General features: G+C 38.2%; 1 protein-coding gene across 3 annotated transcripts in view; it reads right to left on the reverse strand.

The window, feature by feature from the left end:
* Nucleotides 1–21,251, reverse strand: part of THSD4 (thrombospondin type 1 domain containing 4) — a 105,948-nt gene that overhangs the window by 51,290 nt on the left and 33,407 nt on the right. For 2 of the 3 annotated variants that reach the window (XM_082060656.1, XM_082060658.1), the window contains one exon: nucleotides 2,248–2,452. In XM_082060656.1, coding sequence (XP_081916782.1) covers nucleotides 2,248–2,452 — 205 coding nt within the window. Of the gene's footprint in view, nucleotides 1–2,247; nucleotides 2,453–8,895; nucleotides 19,306–21,251 lie in introns of those variants that run through there. The other variant, XM_082060657.1, reaches the window with a different exon arrangement.

The raw sequence follows: 21,251 nt of genomic DNA on the forward strand, positions 1-21,251 counted from the left end.
AAACTTAATAAGCTACCATCATATTCAGCATAATCATCAGAACCATGCTTCTATGCTTTTTATGAGGGTCAAAGGTTTTGCAACAATGAGCAATAGATCACTACAAAATAGTTTACAAAAGCAGTATGGAGAAGCCTTCAAATGTCTGGATGACTTTCAGTTGAGTTTGAAACTCTTTGGGCAAGAAGCCTCACATTCTTGCCTGCTTTTTCTCTAGAACCTCCGGATTTTACAGAAATAATTCCTTGTGGAAACATACTTTCCTGGTTGCTCATTTGCTTAGTGCTTTTGACAAAGCAGTGAAAAGGTGTGGAGCTTTGTAAAAACTGTGTCATGAAACCACACAGAACTCAAGACAGTCTCCTGAACAGAGACAAGCAGGATAACTCGGATTCCCAGAAACATCTGCTGTCATCTTCTAATAAAAACTTAGTGACCTTGAGCTGACTTATGATTTTGCATTGAAGAAACCACAAAATGTGCAAACTGAAAGGAAAACCAAAAGCACTAACTTCCAGTCCTTGCAACAAGAAGAATGCTGCTTACAGGCAGCTCTGATGGCTACAGCTGGATGACGACAGAACATGGACAGAACATGAACTTCAGTTTTGCAAAGCACTCAGCTACATGCTTAAAGGAATGGCTGCTGGGTTGTTTTTCTTGTTGCTGCTGCAGCATAATTATGAGTTTAAGATTTTTTAAATTATTTTTAAATTTCAAGACTTTTGCTTATTCCTATAAATATAGAGAAACCTGTAAATACCAGATCTGAGTTTTCAAGCTTCCCAGCTCTGCCAGTGTTACGTGCTGTATAAAAATGTGCATGTCTACATACTGCTGCTTTATCAGTGAGAAACTCGTGACCACCAGTATGCCAAAAACCAACCTCCTAATTACCATTTCTCTTGTTCAATAAATTGCTTGATAAATCTTTCTCTAGTTTCAGCTTTCTGATCTGTTAGAACATGTTCATTCCTGTCCTGGTACAACTCACCTGCCTCAATAAAGCAAGTTTATTGTGTAACAGCGTAAGCAGAGAGGCTGTAATCCTTCTAGTTGGAACAACAGCCTCAAGAATTCCTAACAGGGGAGGGAGCTGGTAAAATTAGCAAACTAAATCCATACCAGGAGCTTTAAAATGAAACATATGAAATGGATAAAAAAAAAAAAAAGATGATAGCATAAACCAAAAGCTCAGGGAATAAGGAGAGAAGAAATAGCATGGGAAAGAAAAGCTTTGCCACTTTCCCATACATGCCAACAGCCTGGTTATTTTTAAGCAAAAAATGTTCTCTGTCCAGCCCATTACAAAAATGTTCAAGTGGCTCAGGCCATTTTCAAATAGTTCTGGGAATTTTTCTGCCAGCTGTTTTCAGATGCTGCCATGTAAATCTGACAGAAAAATTATATTCAGCTACATGATTTTATTTATTAGTAACACATCTACTTTCACTGTCCTGTCAAGTAAGTTGGACTCTCACCCATTTTCTATTGAATATACATCTATGGAAGCTCTTTACTTAGAATTGCAGGTTTATTTTGTCAGCAAACAAGACAGTGTTGATGGATGCCATACAAACTGTTCACATGAAAAAATGAATGTTAGTATATATAAGTATATATAATGTATCAAAAATGCATTTGGGTAAAACCAGGACAAATTAGAACTGATAAGATCCTGCTACAGCATTTCATTTTCTTGGACTGTGGGTAGCTTATTTCTTCACCTTTGAAGAGTCACTTTTTTGTTAAATGTTGGAGTTTACAGGGTGTTTCAAAAAGATGGACCTATTTTGAAATCTTTCTGCTTTGAAGTGGGGTCCAACTTTTTGAAACACCCTGTACATTACAGTTCAGACTGTTGCCCATAGAACTAGTTACAGAACTAGTTACAGCTCCGGCAGGAATTAAGGAGAAGATTTGTGACCTCTCAGAGAAGTTTAACAATGTGGGAAGTATATTCACCACGGTAGAACCAACCAAGAGGAAACACCAAAGCCAAGTCAGACAGACAGGGAAATAGATGGTAGCAGGTCTATGGTGTTTGCCATGCAAGATCAAGCCAAAATTATAAACTGTCAGTTAGTTCTGATCAAAACGTTTGTTTAATGATTCCCCCCACCCCTTCTCCTCTCTTGTTCTTGACATCTATTTCATGCTGCTTAGAAGGCCTTTCCTGGCATAACCCTCCCTTCCCCAGTTGTACTAGCGCTCAAAGAATGCTTTATTCACTGAGGTGCAACTTACCCAAATAGTTGTTGCTCTTTGACATCTCAGTAATGTTGATTTTAGTAGCTCCTTCAGGAATTTCCACTATCTTGTGGTAGCCCAGATTTGTTAGTGTGTGTTTGAAAACTCCAGACACAACCTTGCAAGCAGTGTTGTCCCCTCCACATATTCCACACTTGTCAATCACCTTGTCTGAACCCAGATAGTCGTCACAGCCAATGCTCTGCAAAATAAAATAAGATTTCTTTTTCCAAGATCTTGCAACTGCAGACTTCAGACATAACAACAAAGGACAGCATGACTTTCAGAGAACCTTCAATCCTGAAAAGATTTAGTGAATTAGCATTTCAGCAGTTTCTCCCTTGTTCTTCAGTATGCAAAAAGGCAAGAAAACCCAGAGGATTCACAGACTTGGGGATTTCAAGTTAGCCTACAGGTTTTTACAGACTGTCAGCAAAAATACAAATGGAGTAAAGAACACTAATGCATTGATCATTGCTGATTACACCCTCTTCAGCTGAAAGAAAAAAACAACACAGAACAGGTAGCTGCTAGTCAGAAAAGAGGTGAGGAGCTGTAATTTTGTTGTGATTCAAAATGGGCTTCTTAGAAATGCAGAACTACTTTACATATAAAATGTTGTCTTAACCTCCTCTAAAATTGAGCACTGAGCCTGCTCTCACCAAGAGAGGTTTCTAAGAAGTCTTTCTACTGCACCAAGGCAGTTACTGCATCTAGACAATCCTCCTGTTCACTGAGTAGCTAAATTTTCAGCCCACTCAGTAACACCCACTCGGACAGGACAGTTTAAAAGAATATAAAATAATCTAAAATAATGTAAATTAAGTGGCAGAAAAAAATGTTACAAATTTGACACAAGCCAGAAAAAACCCTTTCCAACTTACTGCACTCTAAAAGTGCACATACAGTAGGACTATCTCCTCTTATACAGAAACATTTCTGTTCATTGATCTTGCTGGTTTGTATTTATAGACTGTAGATAACATTTATGATGAACACTTACAATTTACCTATATGATTAACTGGCACAGGCAAGAAAGAACTTTTTGTTCTTATTCAGATAAGAATGAAATATTACATGAGCCAGCAGAACAGAATCCTATCACTTATTTTATGAAATGTAGTAATTTGATGGAAAATGTTCAAAATAAATGATAGAGTATTGTTCTACTATTTCAAATTGTCAAAAAGACTTGCAAATTCATGCAAAATTCTGGATGAAAAAATGGCTAACAATTTCTTTATGGTCTTTCCTGGAAGCAAACATCCAAGTAAGAGGGGAAAGAGAAAGAGTATTTTGATACCACAAACTCGCATCATAGGGAGTGTCTTGAGCCTTGTCATCACTCTATTTCTTTCCTATTTTCAATATTAACTCTTGGTTCTTGCTGCGAAAAAATGTTCTAATGTACAAGCCAGAGTCTGCGTAGTTCCAATACAAATATTTAACACCCAACATCTTTTTAATGACTATCCAAGAAACACAAATAAAAGCATCTAACTCATCACTGCCAGGATCATATGAAGCTTGACAATGGTACCTGTTTGTAGTCAGGAAGCAAGAGGATGAAGAAGATTCCCCAGCACTCTTTGTTTCACAGTGCGATAACCTGATAACTACAAATCTGTCCACCCTGTCAAATCCAGTGTGAGCAAATTGTTGCGTGATTTCAAAGAGATTTTGGATTCAAACAGGAACACTTCGTTTAACATCTTGCATTTGCGTTGCTTGGTAGACACCTTAAAATCATGTACAAGTTGTATTTTTGTGTTTTGCCTCAAAATGCATTTTATTGTTAGCAAAGTAATGCATTTGCTTAAACACAGGAACTACACGTGTCACTATACCAAATCATAGAATATTATTTCAGACCTGCTTAAACAATTTGAAAAATGTGAGCGATCTAAATTTAAAACTGCTGTACCCAGTGACTGAGTAATCTGTGCTAGTCCTCCTGGAAGAATATTTTGCTGAGAGTATTTTCATTTTCTCTACCATATATTTTTTGGATGGAAATGTAGTGGTACTTAGCATCAGCCTGTGTTATACAGTGACTTTCAGGAAATTTCCACTGCCAGCAAGTTGTTTTATGGAGGAAATCCTTTCAAGTATGAGGTGTTATACAATATGAATTGCTAGCATAAATGGTGGTCTCCATCATTACTGAGTCCAACACAAGCTAATACAATTTTCTTCCTCTTAGCAAATAAAAGAGTATAGAGAAAGTTGTGTTTTATTCATTCAGATCATAATGTGGAACTAGTGTGGGTCAGTCTGAACAGAACTCCTGTTCACAGAAGAAACACAACCGATCACTACAAATGGGTTTCTTGTGGGGGGAATAAATAGCAAACCTGTTTTAAACTCCCACATCTTTCTTAGTCAAATGTTAACTGACATATTAATAGAAAACAGCTGTCAATCTCTGGCTGTACTACTTGGAATTCTTCCCATATAGGGTAAAAGGAGCCTGTGTCACAAAAAGTGCCTGTAATGTTTAAATGCTCTTTCACAGAAAGGACTGAGAAAGATAAAAAGAATGAATTACTGGAGACAAGGACCTAATAATCTGAAACCACCCACTGACAATGAGGAAAAAGCCACAGAACCACAAGTATATAAGTAACATAAATAGTAATACTATAAGTAAATAACACAAGATAATTTATATAACAAAATAAGTACTATATAAATGGTCTAGATTATGCAGAGTGCACTCCTGCATGCATTTTACTTACCAACAGAACAGTTATTTAGCAATAAATTACAATTTTGCAAAGAAAAATTTTTCCTGGGGTGTTACTGAGGCTTCCATGGAAAGTATGCGCTTTAAAGATGAGTACTGCATAGGTTTCAGAAGAAAAGGCCAGTTATAACTAATATATTCTAGAAAACCTTGACATTTGCTTAATACAGTTTAAGCAGACATATACAAATGACTGTGTACTCTCTAATATTTCCAGATCCAGAAAGGATATCACATAGCGAGCCTGCGTTCCACGGGAATCTCCCTTTCTAACTGTATGAAGCGTAGATTTCTAGTACTGACAGGTCATGACATACTGGATCAGACACCTACTCTGGTCCAGGACTCGGTACTTATGATATCCTGGGCCTTGGTCCAGAGTCATTTTGGGAAGATGAAAGAAACACCTTTCTGGCAAGCTGATTCTGTTTCCTTTCTGCTTTTAAACAGCTGCTTGAAGCTGTGCAGAGATCTGGAATGGTAGCCATCCTTGTAGAACCAGGCAGGTAAACGGAATTCACCCAAATTAACCAAAAACGTAGAATCCATGTAACTGTACTGAACAGATAATTCAGCTTTTTTTTTTCCCCCCCCCCTGTTATGGCTATAAATTTAATAAATATCACCTTGCTATTTGGCTAACATAAATTCATATAAAAATATGAACCAACTTCTAAATTCTCTCAGGATGTGGTATTCGTTACATTTAAGCATATGTGTACACAGCAAACAAATTCCCTTACCCCATTGTGTAATACACTGTGATACACCAGCAAGAAAAAATGAGGTTAAGAGTGATGCAAACTGGAACCCACTGTGAGTTTTCCTTCCAATTCTTGCTGTGGAAACACAACTAAGTCTTAACTATGTCAACAGATATAAAAATCAGAAGTTTTGCTAGATAAGCAGATAGCTCTGAGATCTCAGACTCTCTCCTTGTACAACTCTGCAAGCTTGAGATGTAAAGTGGGTGCCAAATAAATTAACATCCAACTCAACAGCCCAGTAAACCCTCACAGTGGTGAAATGCAGCCTTGGTCAAAGAAGAATTCAGAGTTCTTTTTCATCATATAATACACATTTAAGGAATCCAAAAGCAGATACTGCTTTTCGAGCCACCTCACCTACAACATTCCTACTATGAATGTACAAATATTAGGACTGTGAATAGGAGATGAATGAGAAGACAAAGGTAAATGCATTCTGCCCACCAAGTGGCTTTGGACAGGACTACTGCAGTTCCTTGGCTACCAATATGAAGAGGTCCAGAACACATCTGTCCCTTTGAACATTTTCTTGCGAAGTGTTGTTTCTTAGAAGTGGTACTTTTGACTTGCATTATCTACACATTTTCTGTATTGCTCAACTATTTTGCAAAGTGGTTCAAGAAACTCTAAGTTACTAGTTAGCATAAAACACACTGCTCAAGAATTACAGCCAACTGTATGCCAAAATTAATTTAAATAAAAACTCTTGAGAGAAACAAGGGACAATCTGGATGAAATATTCAGTGGTGGACTTAATAGGGATTTCGGACTATGTATACAATAGAACAGGGCTGGTGCCAGGCATCTGAAAACATGAAGTGCTGATCCTTGAAATGGAAAACAGATGCTACAATTCCAGTACTAAATGATTCTATTAAAAATTGCAATTTATGTGGTAGAGTGGCATAAGTAATAAAACATGACAATAACTCGCGTCCATTGCTTTAGCTGCTTTGTATTATCAGGTAGGAAAGCCACAGCTCTGAGTTGCAGTGTATTATCACCATTAACTTCAAAAATTAGTTATATTGACAGTTAGCTGCAAGTTATAATACATAAGTAATCTGAAGCCTAGGCATCCATGGGGCTGGAAGACAGAAGAATAAAAAGTTTAACAGAAGTCATACATAAGTCAAAAATTCTAAGAAAAGGGTCAGGGCCAGTTATGGATGTACCACAGCTGATCCAGCTGCTAACAAGCATGAGAAGAGGAATCAAGCAAGGTGCATGGCCTAAAGCACCACTAAAGAAGTGGGTGGCAGAAGAATACCTGGCTACTGGTAGGACATTGGCTTTACCACTGTATATTATCAATAAATCCTAGTTCTACTAATTGCCGAGGCTACTGCTAATTAAGTTTTATATGGTATTGTCCTATGAAACAGAGCTTCTTGGGACCACCATACCTGCTGTTCAGCTTCAGCAATACTATAATACATCTCCAACTTGGTATCACTGATTTAGCCACCAAAAAACACACACTCTTTCATCTGCTCTGTGGAATAAACAGAAGTACTGAGACTAAGTATTAGCATTGTGGGTGATTCTGGGGGTTAACTACAAGAGATGATGTCTTTATGTTACTGCTTCTCCACTCCATGTTCTGACAAACTTGGTACGTGAGTCTTACAGCATGGTATAATGTAACAGTATCAGAACTACTAATACTTCCTTTCTCAAACTTCTGGTCATCCTTCCAAAGGAGTTTAACATCCTTTGACAGTGAATCCAGCAAAAATAATGAAACACCAAGACGATTAAAACTACCTTTGCTAGGAGATAATATCTTTTCAGTATTCTAATTTGCATTTTATTTTTTCCCTTCTATAAAGTATCATATTGTTCACGAAAATATTTTGAATATGTTAGGATTTAAGCTTTTGTTGTGGTTTAACCCCAGCTGGCAACTAAGCCCCACACAGCCACTCGCTCTTCCTCCCCGCTGAGGTGGGGGAGAGACTCAGGAGAGTAAAAGTGAGAAAACTCATAGGCTGTGGTAATGACAGTTTCATAGGTAAAGCAAAAGCCGCTCACACAAGTAAAGCAAAACAAGGGATTCATTCTCCACTTCCCATGGGCAGGCAGGTGTTCAGCCATGTCACAGTAACATTATTTTCTTCTTGTCAGAACTCATTTAAACAAGCCATCTACAGAATTAATTCAGAATGATATGATTTTTTGAGAAGATATTTACTAGGACTCATTTAGGATTTTGCAAAATTTATATTTAGGCTTCTCACTGACATTCAGATAAGGAAAATGGTTGAATGGGTTCTAACTACATGTCTTTTTAAATTAGGTATCACACACTCTGATCCAAATGTCAGGAGTCTGGCATTTCCACCATTCATGTTGTAAATCTGCATATATTGCACTATAAAGAAACATAAATTTAAACCAAGCCAAGATAAAGCACAGTTAAAGACAGACTGGTACTGAAATTATTATTTGAACTTCGTCCATTAAATGATGCAGAAAAAAACAATAAAGAGAAAATCCTTTAAAGCTGACATGTAAATAGACAGTAACTTCAAGGTTATGTGGTAGATGACTTAAACATGGTTTTCTCGGTACATAGATATTATTTCTGTTTTTGTGCTTCTAAGATCCATGAAAAGACTTGAATCTGCCTTTTTAGAAATCTTTGGGGTTTTTTTCTGGGTATCTTGTTATTTCTGTAGCTTACTGTATTTTCTTGCAATTGCACCTGAGTAATCCATTCCAAGGATGAGCACTAGCAACTTCAAGCAAAACAGCAGCACAACAGAAAAAAACAAACAACATTTATTGTGCTCTTCATCCATATAAACAACAAATGGAAATAAAATGTGTGTGTTTGTGTCTACACAGCTACACACCTGCCCTGAAATGACCCTTATTCTGTCATGCCTGCACTACAGGCTAAATAGTCTGATTTCTTTCCTTCTTAATAGAAGGAATTGACCCATAATAGATCGGCAGTGATACATGTGATGAGTTCTGCAGTTGCAGCTTAGTTTCCGTTTGCAGTTAGTTTCATTTGGCTTTTCCTTAAATGTTAGAGCGAGATAAGGACTTAGCCAAACCAGTCGATTCAATGTGAATCACGCTAAGCCATTTATTACAGAAACAAGTCTCCTTATATACGTAACTATATTCTAATCACGCATCCACGCTCCAAGCATGGATTCGCTAAATGAGTATTGTGGGCTGTCCGTGCTCTGGAGTCTCACTGATGATATGTCCGATGATTCACGCCACGCCAGGACCCCGCTGACTGAGGAACGCCCCTCTTTCTCACAGCAGACTCTGCTTCTCCAAGCGGCCTTGAGATTCCTTTGGGCCTGACTAATTCAGCAACAGGTCTTTATCTATCAAGACCCCCGCACACTTCCCCCTTTCTTTTCCTGAATTAGTCAGGCCCCTTGAACCGCACAGTGCATCATTTTTGAAATATACTGCAACATAGAACACGTGATTAACAACATAATTACAATTACATATAATGCAGTCAAACCTTACTTAATAAGATCAAACTACTACCTGCCTATTCTTAAAACCTTAATTCTACTATAACAACCTTATCAACACACTATTTTAATAGATTCAAAATAACCAGACAAGTTAATACAATATTTTCTCTTAACCTCCTAAATATCTATAACTGCGCAGTTTATAGAGTAATATACTTAATATCATCAGCATATACTAATAATTGAATTAATATCTTAAAAGTTATCTTAACCTATTTAAAAGATCAATAGCTTAACCTTGATAACCCTTCTAAAACTTTATCAGTTGCTAAACTTAGTTTACTATGGTAGAGATATCTCATAATTTTACCTTATCTATGCATTAACTATGTAATCATAATATCACCCTTTTGGATCTCCTGCTGATTGTTCAAATTGCCATTCTCCACAGAAGGTACACCACCTGCTTGCTAATAGGCTTCTAGACCACCAGGTCTGCGAGCATCTGTAACACTGAATTAGGATCCATGGTTTACATCTGAATCAGTCCTCACAACTTATCTCCCTCCTGTGCATCCGTTGAATCTTTGTTGAATCCACTTCAATCCTCGGCCTGTAATGACACAAACATAACCTTTTCCCCAGGTTATCAACTGATGTGGCCTTTTCCATTGACTAGTGATTTGACCATAACTAATGTAGGTTCTTTCTGATTTAGCATGGTTTTGGGTCATACTTGCAAAGTATTTCATCACATACAATGCTTTTGACAATTGGTTTTGTGGTGTTTCCCCTACTTCCCCCCTTTTTTTATATAAAAACAAACAACAAACAAACAAAAAGTTCAGAACCAGATACGTGTGTTAGATCTTGATTACGTACTCAAAGTCACAAATCAAATTTAGAGGTTCCTCATTAAAAAGCTCTAAGTAATTTAGAGGTGTGCCAAGTTCTACTAATTGGGTTGAACCTTCAGTAATTTTTACAGAATGATGCCAATTGTTATCTCCACACCAAACCACTACACCTTTATGGGACTTCCCAGAACCATCAACAAAAACTTTGCAAGTATGTAGGCTCAGATCAAATACAAGTATGGCCTATGACCTGATGTTAAAGACTTGCAGGTTCTGCAGCAATTTACATTTAGGCATGCCAAAAGCTGTGCTGTTAAGAAAACCAGCTAGTGCAATTTATAAAGACATAGATTACAAATAAAAAATCAGAGTTAAATTTCACAAATGGTACATATATGACAAAAGGATCATGGCCTATTAAGACTGAAATTCATTCCCTGCATTTTCTTGATCAGAGTGACAATTGGTATATAACAGTCGGTATATCAGTTTGCTAGCAATCTCATCATACTGTCCCACAATAGCCACAGGTTGTTTCTATGTTGTAGCTATAGACAAATCTGCAAGTCCAATCGAATGCAGTCAGCCTGTAAGGTTGTCGTAAATTCATTCCTCAAAGTTTCTAACTCCATTTTGGCTGTCATATTTATTGGATATTGTTTTCCCTTACCGGATCGAAGTCCTGTTTCAGATCTATCAGTGTAGAATTTGCTTTATCGAAACATTGGCTGTTAATACTAGTGGAAATACAGCATTTGAGATTTCCTTGGAGATTTCTCACTTGCAGCAAGCAGATCTGCACCATCCCAGCAGCTTCTTGTAGGCCGTGCAACTAAACAGAATTCTCAGAAAACGTTATTTGAGCTTAATTTACTTAACAAATCTTAACCTAAGAGAGGTATAGGACTTTCTGGCAACTATAAGAATTCATGTATTAAAACTTTGTTCCAAATTTGGCATTCTATTGGTCTCAAAAAATGGCCTTTCTTTCGTTCTCTCCCATGACCTCAAAAGCTAGCATGGTGAATTTACTAAGAAGTCTCTTACAACTAATTACCACAGAATAAGTCTATCAACAGATTTTTGGTTTAATTTTCCAGTTTCATTAGAACTATGGGTCTGCTAAGGATGCCTTTAAACTTCACCCTCGGACTGCTCCATTCAGTATTACATCGCTGCTGTGGGGGGGAGAGAAAACCCCCCTTTCACTGCTTTAAAAGCAGGCAGCCAGGTTTTTCCATTTTTGTTTTTCTTTCTCTTCTTGCTGCAGTTTAGAGATAACCAAGGTCACGCAGCTGGCATAATGGCTGGTACGAAGTGGGAGGCTCTGGGAAACTCCTCAGTTACAATGAGCTGCACACAGGCCTGGGATGTTTTGGTCTTTTGTTTTCCCATTTCATTCCAGCCATAATACACTTTATATGCAATTTCAAGTAGCTCAACAATAGTTACATTCCTTAGCTCCATTTACCTTTTACAATTTAGAGATGTCAAAAAACAGTATAAACCAGTATAATAAACATCAATCCATTATTCTATTTTCCTAAATCTAAATCAGTTAATATTCTAGCAACTTTTAAATACAACCTCTTCTAAATTCACATCTATCATAGCATTTTAACAATTTAAATGCTTTTCTAACAATATAAGCAATTACTCTAATGTGTAAGGATGCATCCTAAGGGGGAGCAAGGTGGAATTTTAGCAGTGGAACCGGTTCCCATTTTGTAATTATCTCCCCAGAAAAGATTCTTTTGGTACCAAATATGAATATGCAAACCAAAATACTGAGCTCAGATGTGAAAACCAAATACCCAGTTCAAATATGCAGATGGATCACAGTCACACTAATTAATGCAATATCTCAATTTTTGCATTGCACCTTTGGGCCGCTCACTGCTCAGCCAGGCGGAGGTACCTCTGGGTCTCCCTGACAAAAAGAGTCAGTGGCGCCGGAGCCCATCGGCCCCCCCGCTGGACTGAGCAAGGCCTTCTTTTTTGCTTTGTTTCGTTTCCAGTGTCTCATCTGGTGCGCTACAACTGTTATTCCAAAACCTGGATTCTTTACTTGATGTGCATACGAAAAAGCCAAATTTAGTGCACCGACATGAGAGACAGCCTGTCACAGAGTTGCGCAAGTCTGAATGCTGGAATAAAGGTAGCATGCTGGAGAGAAAAATAACAGCTACTACACGCAAAATTTTACGATCACATTCACGCAGTAAAGAATTAAATTACTCATGATCTTCTGAATTATCACAAAATGCACATTTTCAGTCAACGGATTCTCATGATTTAACAAACTGTGAACTTATCGTACCATATAGCACAGACCTACCAAAATTGCAACGTACTTAAACAGATACCCACAAAGAAAACAGGTTAATAAGGAAAGCATCTTGCAGACTCTAACAAGTTTGCTGTGACCTGTGTGTTATCAGTTAACTCTCTCAGCTGTCTGAAATGATTTAATGATCTCTTGTAGGGATTTACTTTGCTCCACTCTTCTCGCCCTAAAAACAACATTAATTGCAACAAGGTGTTATACTTTAAGATTCTATTCCCCGGACACTATTCCCAATCATTTAACTTATGCCGCAACCACCACTAATTACAATGTTTTACAAGATCTTCCTTCCTTATAATTCCGAGTGCTTTCCCAAGTTTTAAAACACCTCCCAATACTGATTTTTTAGGAACACAACTGAAAACAATTATTCCTGACCCCATCTTGCAAGTAAAAACCTTGAGAACAGGGAGGGAGGGAGGGGGAGAGAGGGGAAGCGGGGGGAACGCACAGGCCTGCTTGAAAACAATTAACTCACATTCCTGACAAGCTGCTTGATTTTCAGAGAGGCAATACACAGGAGCACATAATATGTACTGTAAAACTTGCAAATAACATGTTGATAGCAAACATTAGATTCTCTACTGCTAATCTCAACACTCGTGCTTCCTCAGCTTCTAAGTTTTCAACCTGCTTACTGATGGTGTCTTGAAGATAGTCAATAAATTGCATGTAATTCTCATTGGGACACTGATTAACAGTTGCAAATTATTTGGCTGCTTTGTTGGTTTCAGACACCTCTCTCATAGCTTGATATGCAAGATCTGTTGACTACCTCAGGATTTCAGAAATTTATCGTGTCTGTAGCTGTGGTGTGTCAGTTAGTGTCTCTTCCAGGAGTTGTGGGATACCTGCCCCTTTCAAAGAATCCGCATTGTTCTGTCCTAAACGATCTATAGCTGTTACCTTTCACAGAGTTCTTTTGCCCAGTTCTCATCCGGCGACTCCTTCTGCTCTTTCGTAGGAGTTAGAAGGTTGAAAGACAGTAAAAGCAGATTGGTAAAATTGGTAAAAGGACTGATAGTACACTTGTTTACGACTTTAGCATTCTCATCTGTCACAGGTTCTTTGAGCAAGTTGTCTGAGTCCAATCCTCTGGACTTGCTGTTGACGGTACAGGAGGCCACCCGCTCGGCATTTTTCCTCCCCCCGCCCCAGACTGCTGTATCATCGGGGGGACGGCACAACGGGGGATGGAGTGGGGAGGGGGTCAAAAAACACGATCCGGGTAAACTTCACAGTCATTTTTAGGTTTGTTATCAGGCTGCAACGCTGGAAAAATTCTGGCAACGGTAGCCCGCTCGGCCTTAAAGTCTTTTAAGGTGGAAATTTTAAGCTTCTATGTAGTCACTAATGATTTATTTTCTTTATCATCTCCATTGTTGACCTTATTCCATAATTTCTGCCCTTTATCGTTCCAAAGTTAACATTTAAAAGCCTTCTCATTTTCTCCCGGGTAGCCATTAATTCTGTACCGAATTAATAGTCTACATATGTTACTTTCTTCTTATTTAAGTCCTCTCATAGAGAGAATAGGCAGGAGGAGTTTAACTATGGCTTCTTCCTCAAAGGATTTATTTTGCCCCATAACTTCACTCTTCCCTCCTCCCGCTCCCAGCCGCTCACCCTTTACGGTGACTTCTTCAATTAATGCGGAGCATCCTTACCCTCCGCCCGGTTTTCAGTCCAGCTGATCCGCCTCCGGCTGGGCCGCTCTAGGGCTTTTCCCCAACTTCAGTGGTACGCCGTTCAGAGTATCACGTCGGGGTCACCATTTGTTAGAGCGAGATAAGGACTTAGCCAAACCAGTCGATTCAATGTGAATCACGCTAAGCCATTTATTACAGAAACAAGTCTCCTTATATACGTAACTATATTCTAATCACGCATCCACGCTCCAAGCATGGATTCGCTAAATGAGTATTGTGGGCTGTCCGTGCTCTGGAGTCTCACTGATGATATGTCCGATGATTCACGCCACGCCAGGACCCCGCTGACTGAGGAACGCCCCTCTTTCTCACAGCAGACTCTGCTTCTCCAAGCGGCCTTGAGATTCCTTTGGGCCTGACTAATTCAGCAACAGGTCTTTATCTATCAAGACCCCCGCACACTTAAACACTAAACATTCTCCTAAACATGTTTATTCAGGTCTACCAAGAATATGCTTGTTCTAGCACAAAGAAATCATTCCCAAAATCTGGGATCACGCTAAAGCTGAAGGTCAGGAAAGACGTCACAATAAGCTAGAAATACAGCAACGATTTAACAGAAAAAAGGAAAAAGCTAAGACTCTTAAGAGATAATTAAAGTGACTCTTAGAGCGACTTACAGTGAAGTTGAAAGGTGGTAAAAACACATAAACAAGACAATTTCTCCATTATTCTTGGTTATTTCTACCAAATGCTAGAGCCTTACTCACTCCTGCTCTACATCATTAATGGTTCTGCTGTTAAGAGAATCATCTTTGACCTTCTTTCATCCTCCTTTTAATAAACAGTTTCCTATATTCTAGCCAAACTTCTAAGGCAGTCTGAGCTTTTCTTGCTATGTCAGATATTTTCTCCATATACAGTCTGATGTTTTTACTTGCCAAGCCTTTCAAGCAGAAATGGGAAGATGTTATCTTAATTCAACCGGTAATGAAATGGACATAATAGAACATGCACATTAGAAACTTAGTATTGCCCCCAGGCCACTGGGGTGAGGTCACCATTTGTATGATATGTAAAACATGCTCCCAATAGCCGACATTCTAACTTAGAGACCTCTTCACTGACCAGGAACATAACTCTATTTTTACAAAACCAATGCTGCTGTATATTTTTGTAACAGTTTCATAAAAAAAACCCCAACATATCTATTAAAAAAAATCAGCTTCTGTTTTGTGAGAACATACAAAGAACTTCATCAGCAATCAAGGAAGAGATATGATGTCCTGGAATTTTCATACTGGTTATGGCCTGAGTATAGCCTGGAGATAAGCAGGAACTCGTGATTCCATGTGCACAAGCAGTTGGAATGGCTGACAGCTAAACAGCGCACAGACAAAACGCCTGCTGTTGACTTCTGGAATACAGGTTGGAATTTGAGTTGGCTAGAGGGGAAGCTCCAAATCCTCAAGAGCCACTTTTAAGATAAGCCACAGATACTTAATACACCTTGAATCTGATTACACTATCTTTAAGTTATTAGAAAGCAGAAAAGTAACCACATATAATTAGAACCTCTGCATTCCTCAGAATAAAACCTGGGTTTATTTGTGCAAAGCACAGAAATGCCTGAGTCAGAGCTTGCTGTTTCAGGCATCATTGTACCTAGGCATTAAAGATGAAACATTCCCCAAAACCGGGTAAAAACACAGCATAGTTCACCCATCCAGCACACAACACAACAGGATACAGCTGCCAGAAACAAGGGAAACACCAGCATGTCCGACAAAGAAAACCCGGCAGCCCCCACATACAGATGCAGACTATCAGGCCACCCTCCAAACACCACAGTCCACCATCACTCACAACGAAGTCCTAACCAAAACAGAGACAACGATTAAGTTGTTCAAGAGCCACAAATTAGTCACCCATGGACACAGTCAGAAGAAGGGGTGTATGAGCAGCCACCTTTTCACACTGTTTTTACATTTGGAAGGATAAGATTGCTAGAAAAACCTGCAGTCACACTGGAGGTCTGTGGAAGAACCCAAAACTCCTGGCACACCTAAGTCCCAGACCACGCCTCCCATTATACCACTATTTTCACTTGGCGTCCTGTATCCAAACTTAAGCGGCTATTGATGTGTCACTCCTCAAGGAAATTTTTTTGCAAATTGAACCAAGTTAGAAACCCTGTTGATGCAGAAACCAGGAAAGAAGTCTCGTTTTCCCTAGCACTGTAGGGCCAAGATGGTTATGGGAATGCAAGACTAATTCCCTTCTGGTTTGTGCATCAACTGGATTATTAACTAGACTCCAACTGTAGAACAATGACCTGTATGAATGACACTTCAATAGCAGCTTCACTACATTTCTAATGCTCCTCTAGTAACTTGTATTTTCTGCTTCTACAAACATACAATGAACAAGATAAATTTCTCTATTATACCTTACAGAAAAGGCAATGACAAATACTTCAGAGGAAGCTCTCCTTCCAGTATTTAAAGCTCAGAATATGCTATGTAGGTTTCTGCTAAGTTCACTGAAATCTGTAGGAATCTTTGCAGCTGAAAGAGTCCTGAGGAGGAACAGTCACCTACCAGCCACAGAGCTTCTCCTCTCGGTGCTCTCTTGATCCTGAGAACATTTCATTGTACACTCCAGTGTTATTCATTTTGCCACTTTTTACTATAAGCAACATCTTGTTTCTTACTGCATCAGGGGTAAGGGTGGGAAGAACTGATTCAGTCTTAGCTATTCCTTTCTTCTACCATTAACACCTCTGTCTTGCTGCTGCTCACTGATACACTAACATTCTTGAAAACAGGAACAGCTCAACAGTGTTCCTGCTCTTTTCCTTCGGCTGCTAACGTAACATTTCAAATGGATACAGAATACAGGGTGATCTAGTTACCACAGCTTAGTAATGTTTTTGAGTATGTATACAATCTTTTGTGTTTACACAAAATACCTGAATCCCACCATTCAAACTGACTGCAAATGGTTACAGAGTGGCTGGGGTAAAGGAGAGGAAGACAATGAGGAAAAACGTAAAACAGAGCCCAGATTCAAGCTAATTAAACTGCAGTTTCTTCTTTGTGAATGTAATTCTCCTAATATTTGCTCAACTTAATGTATTGGTGAAACAAACAATATATGCTTCCTTGTAGTGCAATTGTGCTAAAAGATGGTGCATTACCATCATATAATACATCTCACTTCGTGACCAAGGTCTAGACACACTCAGGTGAGCGAATGCAGCAGGTTTTTGAGCCAAGAATACCCAGGGAGCTTTGAAAGGATTAGTAAGAATGTTTTCTTCTGCATCTCTTCTAACCTCCCCTTCTCCCTCCAGTTTTATAAGCATAGTATACGTGCAGCAAGTGGTCAGATATTCCAAAATTTGTCCAACAATATCAACTTCATGGAGAAACATATCTGTATTATATTAGTTACTCAGTGAAATCAGTGGAAAGGCTTCCTTTGAAATCAGTGGGAGCTGGGCCTAGGAATTAGCTCTAGTCTCCAGTGAAATGCCATCTACAAAAGACACATGAGTAACTATAATTTATTGTTCTTGATTAACCAGGAATAGCTTGCTGGAATCACAATTTACTTCATGGCCTTTTTTAAGTATGGAGGATTTTCAACTTAAAGTTGTGGGATTCATAGTACTACAAATGCAGCATGATTAATGGCCTTGCAGAGCCCTTTCACCTCAGACAATAACTCAGGAGGTCTCCTTGGAGACTCTTTGTCTGTGTCTAGTCTTATAAAGGGTTTGAACTCTGAAGGAATATAATGGTGTCCATTTTCTAAATTGGTTTATGATTCTACTGTTCAGTCCTCAAATGTCATCTTACATTACACAAAACTCAGCCCTACCCAGAAACTTCAAAAAGCTGGACGATACAAAGAAAAACAAATGTCAGCGTTGTCACTGATAGCCCTTTATACTCAGTAATTGCTTCACACATACCTGAATCTCTTTCACTTCTGCCACTGGAAATGGCCACTGCCGCTGCAGCCAGAACTACAAGATTTATCAGCCCCAATTTACCTAACAGTTTACCCACCTCAATGTTAAATTCACACGTGCAAACACTGTTATTGACTATTTAGCAAAGCATTTAGTATGCAAATACTGTTTTTTCCTGTCTGTGACAGATGCTTTCAGGCTAAAGCTGTAAATATTTGGTTTTCTGGGAGTTCTCTTACACACCAGTCCCCTCATTTAGATGTAACCTTCAAAGCTTCTCAGAACCATGCCAGTGTTGCTGTGTCAGAGGTTACCTGTGCCTTCCCTCGCTAAGTCTGAGAAGCTTCCACATGTGTTTTTAGCAATGATAATCTGTTCCCCTTTCCGACACCTATTCATAGAACTGGTTTGCAATTTTTGAAACAGCAGTCAGCACATGTGCTCCTGAGGCCAAACTGCATATTGACTCTCTTGTTTGTTATTTACAGCATTCTCCCACATAAACAGAACTGTAACTAACTACAGGATTTATCTCAGGAGTCTCTAAGAACTGATCCAAAATTTAAACTAAATTAGCAAACACTACACTCACCCTTAGAAAAGCATGAAATAAGAACACAGGCTTTGCTGCTTTATCAATCTGTTATTCACCCATCAAATACCCATGTGGGTAAGACAACATCTAGATTTACACATGTAATCCAGTTTAGCCTTTTGACAAAGAAACTTAAGAGAAAGACATTTTATACAATAAATAAAAATCCTCAAAACCCCAAAGAAAACTTAAACTGAATTTTACTATCCTACCTCACCAATTTGTGTCCTATAACAAGATACACTGACCACAAGGTGGCACTTACAATCCTTGTGTAATCAAAATGGAGAAGGTCCATGGAATAAAAAGTTAATTTCTTATACCTAAACACAAAGTTTGTATTGCTTATATTTTCAAATTAGCCTCAACTATGTAAGTAACAACTACTGCTATTTTGTTATTGATAACATGTTCTTAAAAATTATTAGTGAATCCAAAGATTTCTTTTGGTTTGGGACGTATTTTAACCTGAAATAAAATGTTATACAAAACTGAAACGAAGGACAAACTCTCGAACTGATACTACTTCTACCTTTGCCTCCTACAAAAGAAGACAAGTGAAAATACCATTAAATGATACAAAGAAATGTGAAACAAAAAAAAAAATTAATGACAATCAAAACGAAACAATACCAGTTATCAGCTGTTTCCACTGGACATCTCATAATATGATCTACTTCACCTCCTTTTCATATTTTCTGTTCCAAGTTGCATCACCAGCTAGCGGTGGTTCTTTCTTATCTCTTATTAATTCCATTTATATTTATGTTAGTTTTACAAGAAGTAGCCATTGCAGAATAGGCAATAAACTTGATTAGAACTGGCTAGATGTAGACATCTACATTTATACTTTCAAGAATTAAGGTTTCATTTATGCACTACTATTAAAAGCCACACCATGTATAAGCTAAAACAAATGTAAAGCAAAGATACTTCTATTCTTTCAATACCAGATATCTTTTTCTAAAGAAAGCCGTGAGTATCTTCAGAGCATGATTTGTATCATGGACATCTCACAAAAATGCAAAAATTACTTCAAAATAATAAACTCAAAATTTTAAACAGTAAGAGAGGCCAAGGATATTTGGCAAGAACAACTTATTGCTCATTTTCTCCAGATGAATATTTATGTCTAAGAGCTCCTACTTATTTTATAACCAAGCAACACCATAAAAATATTTTTGCCCCCAAGTCATTGCTATGTAAGTAAATGGCTGAGAAAAAAAAATATAAACTTTAAAGTATGTCCCTTTTTATCACTACGACGACTCTATTCACTTGAAACTCCCAACTTCTAGGAGTTTATATTAACACAAATTCAGCTGCCTTATTTCACTTCAGCTTGTACCCCATAGAAGATCTATACCCCTCCCTTCATTTGCACGTGCAACTTAACGTTGGTGCATTGTTTCCAATGGCTCAAATTCACAGGGAGTAGTCAACACACCTTTACAAACACCAAATACACCCAAATTCAAACAAGTAAAACAGAAAAATTAATAAGAAGCAGTAAGGACTAGTTATGAAAAATCAAGCTCAAACATTAAAATACGTATCTGACACAGAGTTTCAAGCCCTGCTTGAGTAATTTGAATCTTCTGAATTTCTCAGCACGATTAAAAACATTTGATGCACGATACTAAGGAAGAATACTAAAAAAAAAATACTATTTTGGTACATAAATTATTACCTTTACCTAGGTAAAAACTGTAGGATAAAATTTAACATAAATGTTAGTAAAAACAGATCTTAGGTACACCAGAATGGTTGAAGTACTTAGCTACAACAAAATGGTGCAGCTCTGTCTATGGGGCTCTATGGCAATGCACATTATGAGTATGTGACACACTCCAGAACATATTTTAATAGTTTATCCACAAAGTCATTCATAATATTGGTCTGGAGGGGCTAAATAAGTCATTAAACACCTGCAGTATTGCTTTAGCTTGGTATTTACATTCTAGGCCCCCTTCAGAACATGTAAAAGGAAGCTTGGATAAAGAAGGCATCACAAGAGATACTAACAAAGAAAGTCTCAACTTTACTAATTTAACTCAACTGGAACTCACAGAAGTGCCGCTCATTAAATCCCTTCCTTCAAGGCAGGAGGTACATTAGATTAGATAGATATATCATTAGATATATCATTAGACATATTGCTTTGGTATCTGAAAGCTTTGCCTCCTCATCTTACAGAATTATGGTTTGCATTAGTGGACTTAAATTCCTTTCCCAGACAGACAGTTTCTGACACTTCTGCCCCAGCTCTTGTTTCTTGTCTTTGAGACATCTCTCTTCCTCTCCACTAAGGAGGACCTAAGCAAGGCTGCCTAAAGACTGGCTGGATGACACTCTCCTGAACATGTTTAGAAGCTAAGGATAACAAGACTGGTTTTCTTTGGCCACTGTTACGACCTTTGACCTTCACGTATGAACTTAAGAGATTTAGCTCCTACAGTTAGATGAAGATTATTCCTTTCAGTGCCATCTGTCCAGGACAGGTATTAAATGAGATGCCAATGAAGATTTTATGACTGCTAGAGTGTAATAGCTCACACATGCCAGTACATTGCTTTCTTGGTGAGATTCCCACCAAACGTACAGCTCA

Source organism: Streptopelia decaocto (assembly GCF_964273445.1).
Source record: "Streptopelia decaocto genome assembly, chromosome: 9".
Taxonomy (NCBI): domain Eukaryota; kingdom Metazoa; phylum Chordata; class Aves; order Columbiformes; family Columbidae; genus Streptopelia; species Streptopelia decaocto.